Source organism: Euprymna scolopes, chromosome 5 (assembly GCF_053919585.1).
Source record: "Euprymna scolopes isolate OS-2025 chromosome 5, ASM5391958v1, whole genome shotgun sequence".
NCBI lineage: Eukaryota > Metazoa > Mollusca > Cephalopoda > Sepiida > Sepiolidae > Euprymna > Euprymna scolopes.
The window spans coordinates 176,655,491-176,671,155 of record NC_136486.1 but is presented as its reverse complement, the minus strand read 5'-3'; the positions used below and the strand labels follow the sequence as shown (position 1 = coordinate 176,671,155).

Here is a 15,665-nt window from a genome sequence, read left to right as displayed (position 1 = left end):
AAAGAAGAAACATCATACGTTTTTCCACCATATTATGTCTTCATCTTAACAAAACTTTTGTTCTTCATTCACTTTATTTATTCTGTTAATATACTTTGTTACTTTCATAATATGATCATCAGCTCATTTGTTCCGTTACTCACGCCTCTACCCGTGATATCTGACGTTGTCCGGCCATAATATCTAACATTCTTTTATCACCATTTTTAGAAAATGGTTGAACATTTTTCGAGAATGTGTTTTTTCCCTCTGCAAACACTTTCCCACTATTCATGAGTGAACAATACCATGTGTTAGATTATGCCAGGACGACACCGAGTTATATTGCTGATAGTCGATCTAATAGTGTTTACAATTATTATTGATAGTTAAAATGTTAGATAAAGGCATTATTATTATTTGTCAGTATGAATAATTAGTTGTGTTGAGAATGACAATTATATTTTTAGAGTTCTGAATTTGGAAACGGTTAGCAGAACAATAGAACAAAAGAAGCAAGAATTCGACTTTGACGAATTGAATGCTAAAATACTCGAACCAATAGGTTTAAAAATGACGGATAGAAAACGTTATTCAAAGTTACATGTAAAGAAATGTGAGTAGAATTACGTAATAATGGTAAGTCAATGGTCAGTTAGTTGCAGAGTTAGAGACAGAGACAGAGACAGAGAGAGAGATAGAGACAGAGAGCCAGACCGGCGAAGAGAGTTGGAGAGTTGGGGATAGTTCTTATGGTTCTGTACGCAGGGGAAAAGTTGAATCTACAACGCGTGCAATCTTCCAATGGGAAAATATCCGGAATAAAATAGGCAAATACAACCAGGGATTATTGGCAATTACTTAGGATGGATGTTTATTTCACTTTTCGACGGTTCGCCACTCAAGAAGGTAATGTTTTCCTATTTGGTAAGATGAAAAAGTTCAAGAAAGATATTCCGTTATCGTAAAGAGCTGTTTGTTTATAAAATGTTATTTTTCCTGTGTAAAGTGTATGTATATGGTTAATGCATGTATGTAAACAGTTATACACACATCTGCAATGAATATTATAAACCACTAGACGACACAAAGAATTTTATTATATACTTCAAAAAACATCATATATTTACGTTCATTATATACACGTACATATATATAGACTCTGCTAACGTAACATATAGGTGCTTTAGTGGCGTGTACCTCGTAGTCCAACGTAATAAATAGATGATTCACACGCTGCGAAAGGGTCAAAACTTAAAAAACGACCCTGGTGTCTAACTCTGTCCCGTGGGGAGGCATTGTGAATAGGAACTTATTCCTATTAATTGGTGGCCTGCGGGCCAAGATCAAAGTGTAGTATCTGTTTCGGCAGATGCTGCAATGAAAGACCATTGTCCTTGTGGCAGTCTTCTGGTCCATGTAGGGGCAACCCTATATAACATGGCATTCACTATCCAGCTCCCATTTCCCACCTCTCGGGAGCTGGTCCCCTTTTCCCTTCCCCCTCCCCCCTCACTCCACATTAAAAAAACGACCTTATGCCTAATTTGTTCAGTGGAGAAGCATACAAATACAACCTTATTCCTATTAATTTTTTTTTTTTTTTGGGGGGGGGGTCATTACTCATTGATTGTTCCCTTATTTTAATCAGACCGGGTTATTTTCTCAGCCTTATGGCATGTGATATGTGTAAGTTCTATTCTCAAGAACCACTATCGACTGTACTTTTAGACACAATATTTTTATCAATTTTGTCCCTTGCTTGTGGACGTTTCTATTTTGAAAATAAATAAATAATTGTTATAATTCTTTTTCTACCCTTTAAAAATGATTCAAATTTTATTATGTTATGGATGATAACGACTACCAGTTGTCAAAATTTCAGATTTTCATAGTTGTTATTTCTAACAAATATTAGGTTTTGTTGTTCCTTAGTTTTGGAGGCTATTATATATATATATATATATATATATATATATGTGTGTGTGTGTGTGTGTGTGTGTGTGTGTGTGTGTGTGTGTGTGTGTGTGTGTGTGTGTGTGTAAACCTTTTAGTTTTCAGTTTATACAATAATGGCTAAAACTGTACACCAACGCAGGGAAAACGATCTGTAGTTTAAAATAAACCATTGATGCCTACAAAAAGTTAAATACAACCACAGCGATAAGATTGGACAGAAACTTCTCTGTGATATTCTTGAAAATACGTTTACGTTGTCACAAATTGTAAAGAAAAAAAAAGAAAGAAAAAAAACATGCCAAATTAAACTAAAGATGTAAAAATATTCATTCATTATTACTATGTTTGAATTCTTCGGTTTCTAAGTCTCATGAATTATATACAAACGAAGAAACATAATTTTAGCTTATGTTCTGATTTTAATTCTCTCCTTATATATATATATATATATATATATATATATATATATATATATATATATATATATGTGTGTGTGTGTGTGTGTGTGTGTGTGTGTGTGTGTGTGTGTGTGTGTGTGTGTGTGTGTAATCAAAAGGAGGGAGAGAGAAAGAAATTGAAATTATAGTGGCTTTAATAGCACATCTGAAAAATGATGCAACATTAATATTACTCAATTTAGAATCCTATATACAGGGTGACCCAAAAACGGGCCCCAACTCTAATTAGGCCCCGTTTCTTAGCGTTTTGTCCGAATGAAATGAAACTTTGGTCATAATTAGTTTATTATATTCAAAACATCACATCAAAACACTAGGGTCTTTGGCCTTTTTTTCTCCGTTTTACAGCATATGTTCTAGATGGCCTCCATTTAGCTCCGTGCATTTCTTCAGGCGCAGCACAAAGTTGTCTATGACGTTCTTACAGACTGAATTGGTAATGGCTCTCATCTCCACTCTGATAGCTTCCTTTAGTTCCGTGATGTTTCCCTGCGTAGACTCTGTCCTTAAGATACCCCAAAGAAAAAAATCGGGGGGGGGGGGGCTTAGGTCCGGTCTATGGGGTGCCACTCAAAATCAGCCTTGAGACTGATCACTCGGCCTCCGAAGTTCTCTTTCAGTCAATCTCGGGACAGATTTGAGGTGTGAGAACTTGCTCCGTCCTGCTGGAACGAGAACTTGCTCACGAGCGACGGGTAGATTGTCTGGAGCTCACTCTTGAAGGTTTTGAGGACCTCCACATACCGCGCCTTGTTGACTGTCACTGCTGCGCCAGATTCTTCGATGAAGATTGGTCCGGTGCTGCCTCTGGCCGAGATTGCAGCCCACACCGTGCATTTAGGAGAGTGCATGGGCGCTTGGTGGCTACTTCATTGGGTCTGGAGGACCCCCAGAAGTCATTTGTCTTGGAGTTCGCCTTTCCATCAAGATTGAAGTGGGCTTCATCTGAGTTCCAAAGGAGGTTAAGGAAACTTGGTGTCTCCTCGATCTTCTCGAGCATCTTGACTGCCATAGCCCTCCTCTGCTTCTTGTCTGAGGCTGTATAGGTCTGCAGCGTCTGTATTCTCTATGGGTAAGCCCTGATATCGTTCACCAGCACTCTCCTGCAAGTCTCACGGGACATACCGAGGGGCTGACTTCGCTTACGCACAGAGCGTTTCGGACTCTGCTGGAGAGACTCTCTCACTCTTTTGACCAGCTCGGCTGTTCGCTTCTTGGGACATCCCTAGTGGCTTGGACGGTTCTCCCTGGCAGCGTTGAGGTTTTCCACGGTCTCATACTTCTCGAAGAGGTCCCCCCAGTTCTGAATTCTGCTTTTGGATGGAGCCTTTTCACATTCGAACTGACGCATGAAACTGTCCTGGGTTTTCTTAAACGAACTTGTCTTGTAGTAAAATGTAGTGCATTCTTTGTCCCAGCTCCCACTGGGGTCTTGGTGTACTCACGGTCGTGGATTTTGCCATGTTCTGTAAAATAAGGGCAATCAGTGAATAAATAATGAAGATATCACATAAAGTGTAAACGGGGCCCGTTTTGGGGGGGGAAGGGTTACCCTATATATATATATATATATATATATATATATATATATATATATATATATATATATATATACTAGCATGGGTGCCCGGCGTTGCCCGGGTGTTTGGAGGTGTGGGTTGAGCCAAAAATTGGTAGTATGAAGGAAGGCTCGAACCCGTACCGCGGAGGAGGAAAAGAACGGGAAAAAACGTGATGTCTTTGCTGTTACGACTACCGCCAAACCAGAAGTGACGTAGGTTTAAATTAAGGCTAGGCGATCGAAAAGAGGGGATGACTTTCGAAAATATCGGCGAAAAAAAGCGACCCCTCCCTCTAGAAAAGTGCCCTGTTGAGGATGAAGAAATTAATGTAGTTAGCCGATTTTTCGGTGTTTGTCGTCTGAAAGGTCGAGTTTCAAAACAATACTCATCTTGGGAAAATCCGTCGCCTATGTGGAAAGTTTTAACCAGACATGCAAACATACATATATACATTTATATATTTGTAGCTCAAATTTTCGACCCAAACCGATTAAAAAGCTTGCCCTATCTCTGAATACACTTTATGTAAAATTTCAAATGTTTAGACCAGAAATTGTCTGAGTAATTTGGTAGAGACCGCCGAGGTCAAATTCTTTTTTACTTTGACGCATATTATGACCTCTTAACATTTATTGATTTGGGCTCAAATCAATTTATTAAGTTAGATCCATGTCCAAGGAACCTATATCTAAAATTTCAAATGTTTAGACTCAAAATTGGCGGGTGAGTTTGGTAGAGTTCTCAAAGGTCAAATCGTTCAAGCTTTTACCCGTTAACAGAAAAATTTCTGGCCAAAAACAGATTACAAAGATTTTTCCATATGTCAGTACCCTGTATATCAAATTTCGAGTCTGTAGACTAAAAATTGACAGAGTTGTTGCGTAGGGAAATGTACACAGACACATACACAGACGGACAGAAACGTTCACTTTATATATATATATATATATATATATATATATATATATATATATATATATATATATATATATATAAAGCTGAACGTCTGTGTGTGTGTCTGTTCACGAATAGGCTCCTATATGGTTGACTATTATAGAAAACTGATCATATATAATAATAGAAGATGTATCGAGACATAGGAATGGGTATGTTTGATCTGGCATAATGATGATTCATTAAAATTGTGGGGTTTAAAAATAAAAAAAACGTTTACAAGTGTTTTTGATATAGATGTACATAATAATGCTGTGATAAGTATGTTTTAACTTAAATAGGGATGGTATGATAAAATTGTGGGGTCTGCGTTCGCGCCTGGCCTCCATAGACTGGTGATAGGCACAAAATTTAATAAAGACTTTTCATATCTATCTGCGTAAGTATACTTTGATAATTATGTTTCAGTTTGAATAAATATGGTATAATAAAATTATGGAGTGTTCGTTCGCGCCTGACCTCCATAGAATGGAAATATGTCACAAAGTTTAACAATGTTTTTTTTAATATAGATTCACAGAATATTGTGATAAGTGTTTCAATGTGAACAGGTATAGTATAATAAATTATGGGGTTTATCGATTTTATTTTTACTTTCATCATATTTTCCTTTGGTTTTGATACCCCCAAATTCGAAGCTATCTCTTTACAACCCCTCCTTTTCATAACCTATCATACTTTCATAAATCAGAGTCCATTTTCTGTAGGCTGCTTTTGAACCAGTCAACAACAGGTACTTTTGCTAGTATATTAAAACAATAAGAATGGAAAATGAAGTCACAAAACTATATATTGGTATAGAATGGTTCATTTAATCAATAACGATATACAAACATTTAGTCGAGGGATAGAGGGGAGTCTTTATACACACAGACATATATATATATATATATATATATATATATATATATATATATATATATATATATACATATATATATGTGTGTGTGTGTGTTTGTATGTATGTATATATATATATACATATATATACAAATATATATATATACACACATATTACCTTGCAATTGTTTTCAATTTGATACGTAACAACGTTCTTCGTGAAGTTTAACTAAGTTTACTGATGGATATTGCACCACGTGGACTACCGTTTATGCGGTTGCGTTATCGCTTAACTTTCAACCTCTAAAAAACCTTCTATTTTGGATTTCACTACCATTTTCTTTCTTTCTTCTTCATATGTTGATTTCATGTGAAATGTCTTTTTTGATGTATATATTTCTATATTATGTTTTGAAAAAAAGATGACTTCTCTTAGTTTTTGAAGTTTTCAATCAATGTACTAACCAATAAAATTATAGCCAGCCTATAAATGTTATTTTGCTAATTACTTTTCCCCAAATGATAAGAGCCATTCTTTTAAACATCGTGGAATAAGAACATGTTTTTTTTATTTTCAACGTGTATCCTTTGTATCATATAATTAATGTTGTTTTGTTTTTATTTGAGAGTCAGCATTTATCAAGGCCGAAAGGCATCTCGAGAGTGAGAGTTAATGATTTGAAGGAGATAGTGTAGTAATCGTTAATGGTGTAAATTGGATAAAATTTAATTATTTATGGGGACGGCTCAACAAGAACTTGTTTACATTGGATTTGAAGGCTACATGTTGTATTCAACCGGGAAGTAGGCCAGCGGAGCAGTGTTCTAAAGACAGGCAGTTCTAGGAAAAAACTTTTGTTCATGGAATTTGCGTTTAGATTTAGGCACAGATAAAGAGTGAGAGAAATCACATATAATGGTTGTAGTTAGTTGAGTGATTTTTTTAAGTTTAGCAAGGGGGCATAGGTTGGAGTTCAGTCGAACACTTGTCATGAAAATAATGATAGAGCGAAGACAGGCTCACAACGTCTCTTCTGTGGGAAAAGGGTAGCAGGAAAGAGAAAAGGGCAGAAATTCTCATTTAATTTTTCTTATATATATATATATATATATATATATATATATATATATATATATATATATATATATATAAGCAAACAGTTAATAAAACATGTTAAAAAACACTTTGAAAAAGAGTTCAAAACATATTTAATCTGAAAAGGAAACACTTGATAAGTGGATAGTCCTTAATCCGCATAATTGGATTTTACCGTCATTGGATTGTTTACCTTTCACCAGACTATCCATTCACATGTAATCACCTTTTTCTTCACCATATTCCCTCTGCTTCACTTTTTGTTATCAAGTAAGATGTTTGACTTACTTGTAGTTCCATCAAATACTTTTGTATGCAAAATCCGATCCCGCATTTTGCTAATTCCTACCCTCCGATGAGAAAGAAAGTATTTCTTCGAAACTTTGCGGATTAAGGACTATCCACTTATCAAATGTTTCCTTTTCAGATTAAATATGTTTTTAACTCTTTTTTAAAGTGTTTTTAACATGCCTTATTAACTGTTTGCTCTTATTATAAGCTCTATACCCATTTGGTTTTATCGAGCTTTTACATCTGGTTGAGATTACTTTATAAATATAATTCTTTAATATTTATAATATACTTTTGTTTTACCATCTTGGGTCATTTTGGTAAATTTAATTGTAATTTTTATTTTATATATATATATATATATATATATATATATATATATATATATATATATATCCGTAATTTTTATCCATCTTTTGTTAAACTCTATGACATATAATCTACTTTCTCTCGTATCTATTTGTATCTATATATATATGTATAGAAAGAGAGAATAGGAGAGAGAAAGGGAGAGGTGGAAAGAGAGAGAGTTGGAAAGAAAGAGAGTGGGACAAATAGAAAGTTTCGTTGTCGTCGGATTAATAGCAACCACTATCGAGATGAATCATTTTTTGTTTTCATTAAACATGAGATTATCGTTCTGCGCAGAATTCCCGCTAGGGAAGCAGTATCTACTTTTATTTTTATTTTGTGTGTGTCCATGTGTGTGTGCGTATGTGTTCATGTGTGTGTTTGTCTGTGCGCCCATGTGTGTTTAGCGCTAGGAAATCCATTGGGTCTGATCGAGAACAGGAAGCGAAGTCTCCAGTCGCAGAGCGAGTTTTGAAGACGCCACTAATCGGGAATTGCCAGAGGTCGACAGATGTTTGCTGAAGAATAGAGTTCAATTTCCGGCAGTGTGTGTGAACTTTGACGTAAAATCGCGGCTGGTTAATCGCGTTAATTAGTTCTACTAACTTTGGATAAAACGGGAAAAAATGATGCGTATCAAAAACAAAAAAGGGATGATGATCTATGTTACAAGACAATCTAGTGAGAGAATCGGCAAGAAAATCAAATGCAATCGAAAAACCATGGAAAATCATTCAAATTCATACGAATTAACATCCTACAACTTTCTCAACTACTTGATTCTGTTGTTGATGTCAGGATATCATCGGCGGAAAACTCACAATGAAAGAAGTGCTATGGAATCAAGAAGACTCGAACACGGAACACCGAGTCATCAGTTCTCGAATCCAATTCACATTTGCAAAACTCACCATCGAATGATGCACGTCTGTGTATTAATTTAGTAAGCATTTTTTTATCCTACTAGTATATCTTTAAAAGCATGTCAGTTTAAACCATAACCACATTTCTAACCCTAAACTAATTATTGTAAAATTAGTATAACTGTAAGCTCTTAACAAACACTAAGTTTCCTCGTCAATCTGGCATATTACTCTCTCTCTCTCTCTCTCTCTCTCTCTCTCTCTCTCTCTCTCTCTCTCTATCTATCTATCTATCTATCTATATATATATATATATAAATATATATATATATATATATATATATATATATATATATATGTCTTTAGGTTCGTTTTATAAGAAAAAGACTTTAATAGATAGCAAGTAATTCCTAGCAAGAGTAAATATAGACGTATATAAGTATAAATGGTCATACGAACGGACAGACAAATGTCAGGCAGACAGGCATACACTTATCTAAGGGTAATGGACAAGAATCTTTTTAAATAGTATTCAAAGAATTTCAAAATAAATTAAAACTGTTACCTCTAACTACGACTTTTTCTTTCAGACAATTCGGCAGAAATTTCCACATTTAACAACAAGACGATTGGGAACCCGAGGACATTCAAAGTAAGTATTACTGGAATGCGTTTCATTTTTTTTTTTTTCTTGTACATTTAATGAAATGTGTATTTTTCAAAGTGACATGGGTTTTGTGTTCACTGATTCTGTTTTAAATTAGCAGATAATAATTAGTTATGGGAATAATTAGTTACAGAAAATGCAACAAAATAAAACCGTGATTCAGATGGGATTCGAACGTGCGGCTAGTAACAAGAGACTATTTAATTCAGTCTGAATTCCATGTTCTGTGCTTTTCAACTTTATTATTGCTTTCAAAGATTTTTATTGTTTACTAGCATAGCCGTGACACAGCGTTGCCCGGAAATCGGATTAAGGGCCAAAATTTCAATACTTAAGCCAAACCAAGAATTAATGATGAAAATAATTATGCGAATATCAATAATCACACGTTTTAATCCGAGTACTAATTAGTACTAACAGTAATAATAATAGTAATGATATTAGTAATAATATTAGTAATGATATTAGTAATAATATTAGTAATAATAGTAATAATATTAGTAATAATAGTAATAATATTAGTAATAATATTAGTAATAATATTAGTAATAATATTAGTAATAATAGTAATAATATTAGTAATAATATTAGTAATAATAATAGTAATAATAATAGTAATAATATTAGTAATAATATTAGTAATAATATTAGTAATAATAGTAATAATATTAGTAATAATATTAGTAATAATAATAGTAATAATAATAGTAATAATATTAGTAATAATATTAGTAATAATAATAGTAATAATAGTAATAATAATAGTAATAATATTAGTAATAATAGTAATAATATTAGTAATAATATTAGTAATAATAGAAATAATATTAGTAATAATAGTAATAATATTAGTAATAATATTAGTAATAATAGTAATAATATTAGTACTAATAGTAATAATAATAGTAATAATAATAGTAATAATAATAGTAATAATAGTAATAATAATAGTAATAATAGTAATAATATTAGTAATAATATTAGTAATAATAGTAATAATATTAGTACTAATAGTAATAATAATAGTAATAATAATAGTAATAATAATAGTAATAATAGTAATAATAATAGTAATAATAATAGTAATAATAGTAATAATAATAGTAATAATATTAGTAATAATTTTTTTTTATTATTCAATTTTCACCCCAAACAAGGCACAGTGCAACTTTGAAGCAGGGGGCTACTATTAGGGAATTAATTAGCGGGGTCATTATGAAGGGAGAAGAGTAGAAAGATGTTTGTTAACATTACACTTGAACTTCTGCATATCATTGCAGTTGGGAAAGCAGAATCCCGGAAGGGAGTTCCAAAGACCCGCAGTTCTGGGGAAGAAACTATTGGAGTAAAAGGCTTTCTTGCACCTAGGGATCTCTACTGTAAAGGGATGAGACTTAGTAGCTTGTCGGGTTTGTCGGGGGTAGTTACGTCGGGGAGGTACAAGTGTTTGCAGTTCGTCAGAGCATTCACCATTAAATTATTTGTAGAACAGGCAGAGGGATGCAACATCTCGTCGATGGGACAGAGGTTGAAGCCTAGATGACAGTTCAGGACCTATCAGGTTGGCGACTCTCTTTTGAACCCTGTCCAGGAGCGAGAGACAAGCAGCAGATGCACCAGCCCAGATGTGACAACAGTACTCCATACATGGGCGAATGGTTGCCTTATAGAGGTATAGGATACTGGCAGGCGTAAGTAGTTTTCTAGCACGGTAGAGGGAGCCAACCTTCCTTGCAGTAGCCTTGGCAATGCTCTCAATGTATCTATTCCAGTTCATATTCCCTGTAAACGTTAGGCCGAGGAGTTTAAAAGAAGTACTTTCAGGCAATGTGTTCTTGGCCATTGCTATTGGTGGTAGAGAAGGTTTCTTGTAGTTATTGAAGGAAACAAGCTTAGTCTTAGCAGCATTGAATGTGACCAACCATTTTTGTCCCCATTCCACTACGCATTGGAGGTCGTCCTCTAGTGTTTCTGCCATTTCCTTGGATATGTGTTCATTTGTTTTCCCCTCATATCTGTTATAGAGAGTGGTGTCATCGGCAAATATACCCATCTCCGAAACAATATTATCAGGGAGGTTGTTTATGAATATCAGGAATAATAGAGGTCTAAGGATAGACCCCTGAGGTACTCCCACATTTATGTCATTTTGTTTGGATGTATGTCAGTCGAGGACAACTTTGATTTTTCTATTACTTAAGAAGGATTTAATTACATTATGAATTCTTCCAGTGATTCCATATGATCTAATTTTCCTTAGAAGACCATCGTGCCATACCCTGTCAAAAGCCTTAGATATATCAAGGGCCACCGCTCTACCCTCCCCTGTTTTATCCAATGAACGGTATATACGTTCAGAAACTACAGTTAAGATATCTGCTGTTGAACGGGCTTGCCTGAATCCATATTGTTTGTCAGTCAGGAGTTTGGCAGCTGTTAGGTGCTGGACTAGGGCTTGATTAACTAAGGACTCAAATATTTTGGCGAAAAGCGGGAGGAGGCTAATGGGGCGATAATTTAGTGGGTCAGTTCTTTCACCAGAATTCTTGAAGACTGGTACCACAGAGGCGGTTTTCCAGCAGTCGGGAAAACAAGATTCGTTAAGGCATTTATTGTAAGGTTTGGACAGAACTGGAGCAACCTCGGCAGAGCATTTTTTTAATAGCACAGCCGGGATGAGATCTGGTCCACATGCTTTTGAGGTGTCTAGGTTTTTTATAATAGCATGTACCTGAGAAGGGGTGATTTTCAAATCGTCAAGTGTGGCGTCTGTTCGCAGAGGAAAATCAGGGAGTGAGTGCTGTACCGAGTTCAGTGTGGAGTTTGAGGCAAACCGACTGGCAAGCAGATTAGCCTTGTCAGTTGCCGTGCAAGCAACCTCATGATTGTTTGTTAGTGGGGGAATAATTGACTGTCCATTATTAACTACGCTGTTGTAGATTTTCCAAAAATCCCGGGTTCCTAATTTCTGTGCTTCGATGCGCTTTCTGGTGGTTTCAGAGTAATCTGTCTTAGCTGTGTCTATCACTCTCTTACAATTATTTCTAGCTTCTATAAACTTCTGTTTATTTGAGCTGGACTTATGTCGGTTGAATCTGCGGAACGCATGCTGCCTTTGACAAATGGCAGCTGCACAAGTAGAAGTAAACCATTGGGGAGAGTGGGGCTTGCTATAGTATTTCCGTGCGGGAACATGTGCTTCAATAGCAGTTTTGAACCATTCAGTTGTCTCATTTGCACACTGTTCCGCTGGAAGAGTAAAGATATTTTGCCATGGGGCATCTCTGATGAGCTCCCTGATGGCTTCCCAATCAGCCTTTTTGTAATACCTCGTTGTTTTGAGAAGTGGGTCTTCAGTTTTAGGGCGAGAATTTAGGCTGATTTCTACCATTATCACAGCGTGATCAGCATTCCCGAGTGGGCTGTGGGCATTTGTTGTACAGTCATTGGGAACCGTTGTCAGAAAGAGATCTAGAAGTGAGGCATGTTGATCGTGCTGGTCTGGGAAACGTATCGGAAATGTAACCAACTGAGATAGGGAATGAGATATAGAGAAGCTATGAGTTGCGCTACCAGCTACGTCTGTGTGATTTGAGAATCCTAGCCAGTTACTGTGGTGGACATTGAAGTCACCAAATACATGTATTTGTGCGCTAAAGTAATAATATTAGTAAGAATAGCAATAATATTAGTACTAATAGTAATACTAATAGTAATAATAATAGTAATAATAATAGTAATAATAGTAATATTAATAATAATAGTAATAATATTAGTAATAATAATAATGAAAAATTATTATAATGTTAACGTTATATGAATACTGAGAATCTACTATTATATAAAAATCACTTTGTGTGTGTGAGTTCCTTCCTCATAGATTCCGAAACGGCTGAGCTTATCTTTTGCAAATTACACACAATTGTAATGTATATTTCTTGGGGATGTTCTACAGAAATTCATTGGATAAGTATCGAAAATTGAAAAAAATCCGATTATAAAATCCGTCTTCCTTCTCTTATAGACAAAAAAAAATTACAGGGGAATATTTTACGTTACACCGATGTAACCTTGGCCGGTATAACGTAAAATATTCCTCTTCTTAAAAATTCTTCTTTTTATGTATAAGTGAAGAAAGGTCATCAAGCCCAAATATCAGCTGACGTGACATTGTAAACAAACACAGATGGAATTTGATGAACGACATTATCATTATTATTTCTTTTTCTGCGATTTAGTTTAGCGGGCAAATTATTCCTCGTCATATATAATATTCAACAGATGATTGATTCTATAATAATACATATGCAAGCTGCATAAATTAAAATATCATGTTTAAGCGTAATGTACGAACGGACGACGCCGGGCGTCTAGCTTGTAGTATAATACAAATAATACTGATAGTAATAACAATAAGAAAAATAATAATCATAATAATAATAAACGTTTACAGTAATAATAATAAACGTTTACAGTAATAATAATAAACGTTTACACTAATACTGACAATAATTACAGTATCATTTTGTAAAAAAAAAAACGGGTCTTATTCTAAAAAATAACTTTTAAAATGAATAAAACCTAATGATTTTAGTACCAATCTCTACTAGGGTTTAAACAGAACTTTGTATGCTTTTGGTTTCGTACCTTATAGATTCGGAAACGACTACGTCGATTTTTATGAAATTTAACACGGACGTACTTTATGTTTCTGGCAGTGTTCGTAAATAGGTTTTGTATCGGAATGTCTTCAATAATAATCGCCAATCGAAATAATCCGATGAATAAAATAACAGGCGATTTTTACCAAAGTTAACACCTTACACAGCCTAACATAACAAGTGTATTTGACAATTTTTATTATCACACAAGCCGAAAGGTCCGACATATAAAATCAACAGTAAATTCTTTGATATGACAAGGGCGCGTTCGAAAGAATGTTTAGTTTAGAGCAGAATTGAAACATGATACTTGACTTTTGCACATTAAACTTTAATGCAAGCCATTAAAATAATTTTATAAAATCAACAGTAGGTTCTCTACAGTGCAATGTAAACTACAATATATTGTAAAGTAACTCATAGCGAGAGGCAAATGAAGCTTCTTCCAGATGCTTCGCAGGCAATCAATCGTTTTGGTTCAAAAATTGACTATTTCATCGATGTCGATGACAATATAAATATGGGAATGTGAAACATTCGTTGATCATCATTTAATCCCGGACAACGTCGGGTAACCCTGCTATTAAAATATAAGTGCAATCTTGAGTGTTAAAAATAAAAATAAAATCTTTTTTCTACTTTTAGGGCTATGTACATTTTTAACATTCTAAATTTTCGTTTTCAAATTATATTAATCCTGCGATTGTTCAATGTATAAGTTAATTGTAATAATCCTATTATACATAATATCTGCACTGTCCTGACTTAGTGTATTAACTTCTGAAAAATAAAACTTTCTTGTCGCCTCGAGTGTTTACGATATCTTGTTTTTAAAGTGTTAGGTGAATGTACATAAAAATTTTGTAAAAAACAGGTCCCTATTCTGTAAAATTAACTTTTAAAATGAATCTAATATTTTTTGTAATCCTAAATAATAAATAAATAAAAAAATAAGTAAAAATATAAGTATGAACCATGCTAGTTAAACAGAAAGTATTTCTAGTTTTCAGTCTATGTACGTTTTCAGTGTCCCAAACATTCGTTTTCAAATTGCTTTATTCTCTGTGATCGTAAACTGTAGATAATGACAAAGTATCTGGAAAATAGTAAATATATATATATATATATATATATATATATATATATATATATATATATATATATATATATATATATATATATATATATGAGTGAATAGTGCTTTTGTTTTAGTCTATGTGTGATCTTAAAAGATGATGTCGTGATTAGCTAATGTATTGGAGGGGCCATATTGGAAGAACCGTTCGGCAAGTGTACAAGAATGAACAGTGACATAGTGGAAGAGAAGCGAACAGCCAATGAAATCAATGAAAAAGTAAAGAGTTAATAAGGAAGGGGTCAGTTATTATTTCCACAGAGAAGGTGTGTGGGAAAGATAAAATCATGAAGGGTGAAAATTAAATAATAGTGGTCGTTGCCGATAAATTAATACTATAATTTGTGTCAGTGATTTTTGAGAGATTGCGTGTCGAAAATAATGAGTAAGTATGCTGCTAGCACCTATAAATATGACTTGTTTAGGAGAGTGACTCTCTTCGAAAATGTTATAGAAATTTACGATATTGAATAAAATCGACTAATAGTACACGGAACATATTCATCAGATATTGGCAGGAAATGTAACCATATTGAATTTATATGTGGCGTCTGTACTTATACTGTATAATGTTTGTTTCTAGACGGTAAAAGCACCCCTACTTTATTACTTATAGAGATAACTTCTTAATTACTTGATAATTTTTTTATTACGTACTAACGGTTGCTTTCAAATGTTTACACTGCTTTATAACTTATTTTATTGCCCCTAACTTTTAAATTGCTTTTTATTGCCATATAATTTGTTTATTGGTGTAAAACATGTTTATTTTAACTTGTTTTATTACCACCTAACTTTACAATTGCTTTCTAATTTTTATTGTCTTTTAACTTTTTCGCTTTCTAACCT

General features: G+C 34.0%; 1 protein-coding gene across 1 annotated transcript in view; it reads left to right on the top strand.

Annotated features, from left to right (window-relative positions):
- LOC145276667 (DNA-binding protein RFX6-like) overlaps positions 1-15,665 on the top strand; it is a 182,393-nt gene that overhangs the window by 18,715 nt on the left and 148,013 nt on the right. The window contains exon 3 of the mRNA XM_080127854.1: positions 8,944-9,005. Coding sequence (XP_079983980.1) covers positions 8,944-9,005 — 62 coding nt within the window. The remainder of the gene's footprint in view (positions 1-8,943; positions 9,006-15,665) is intronic.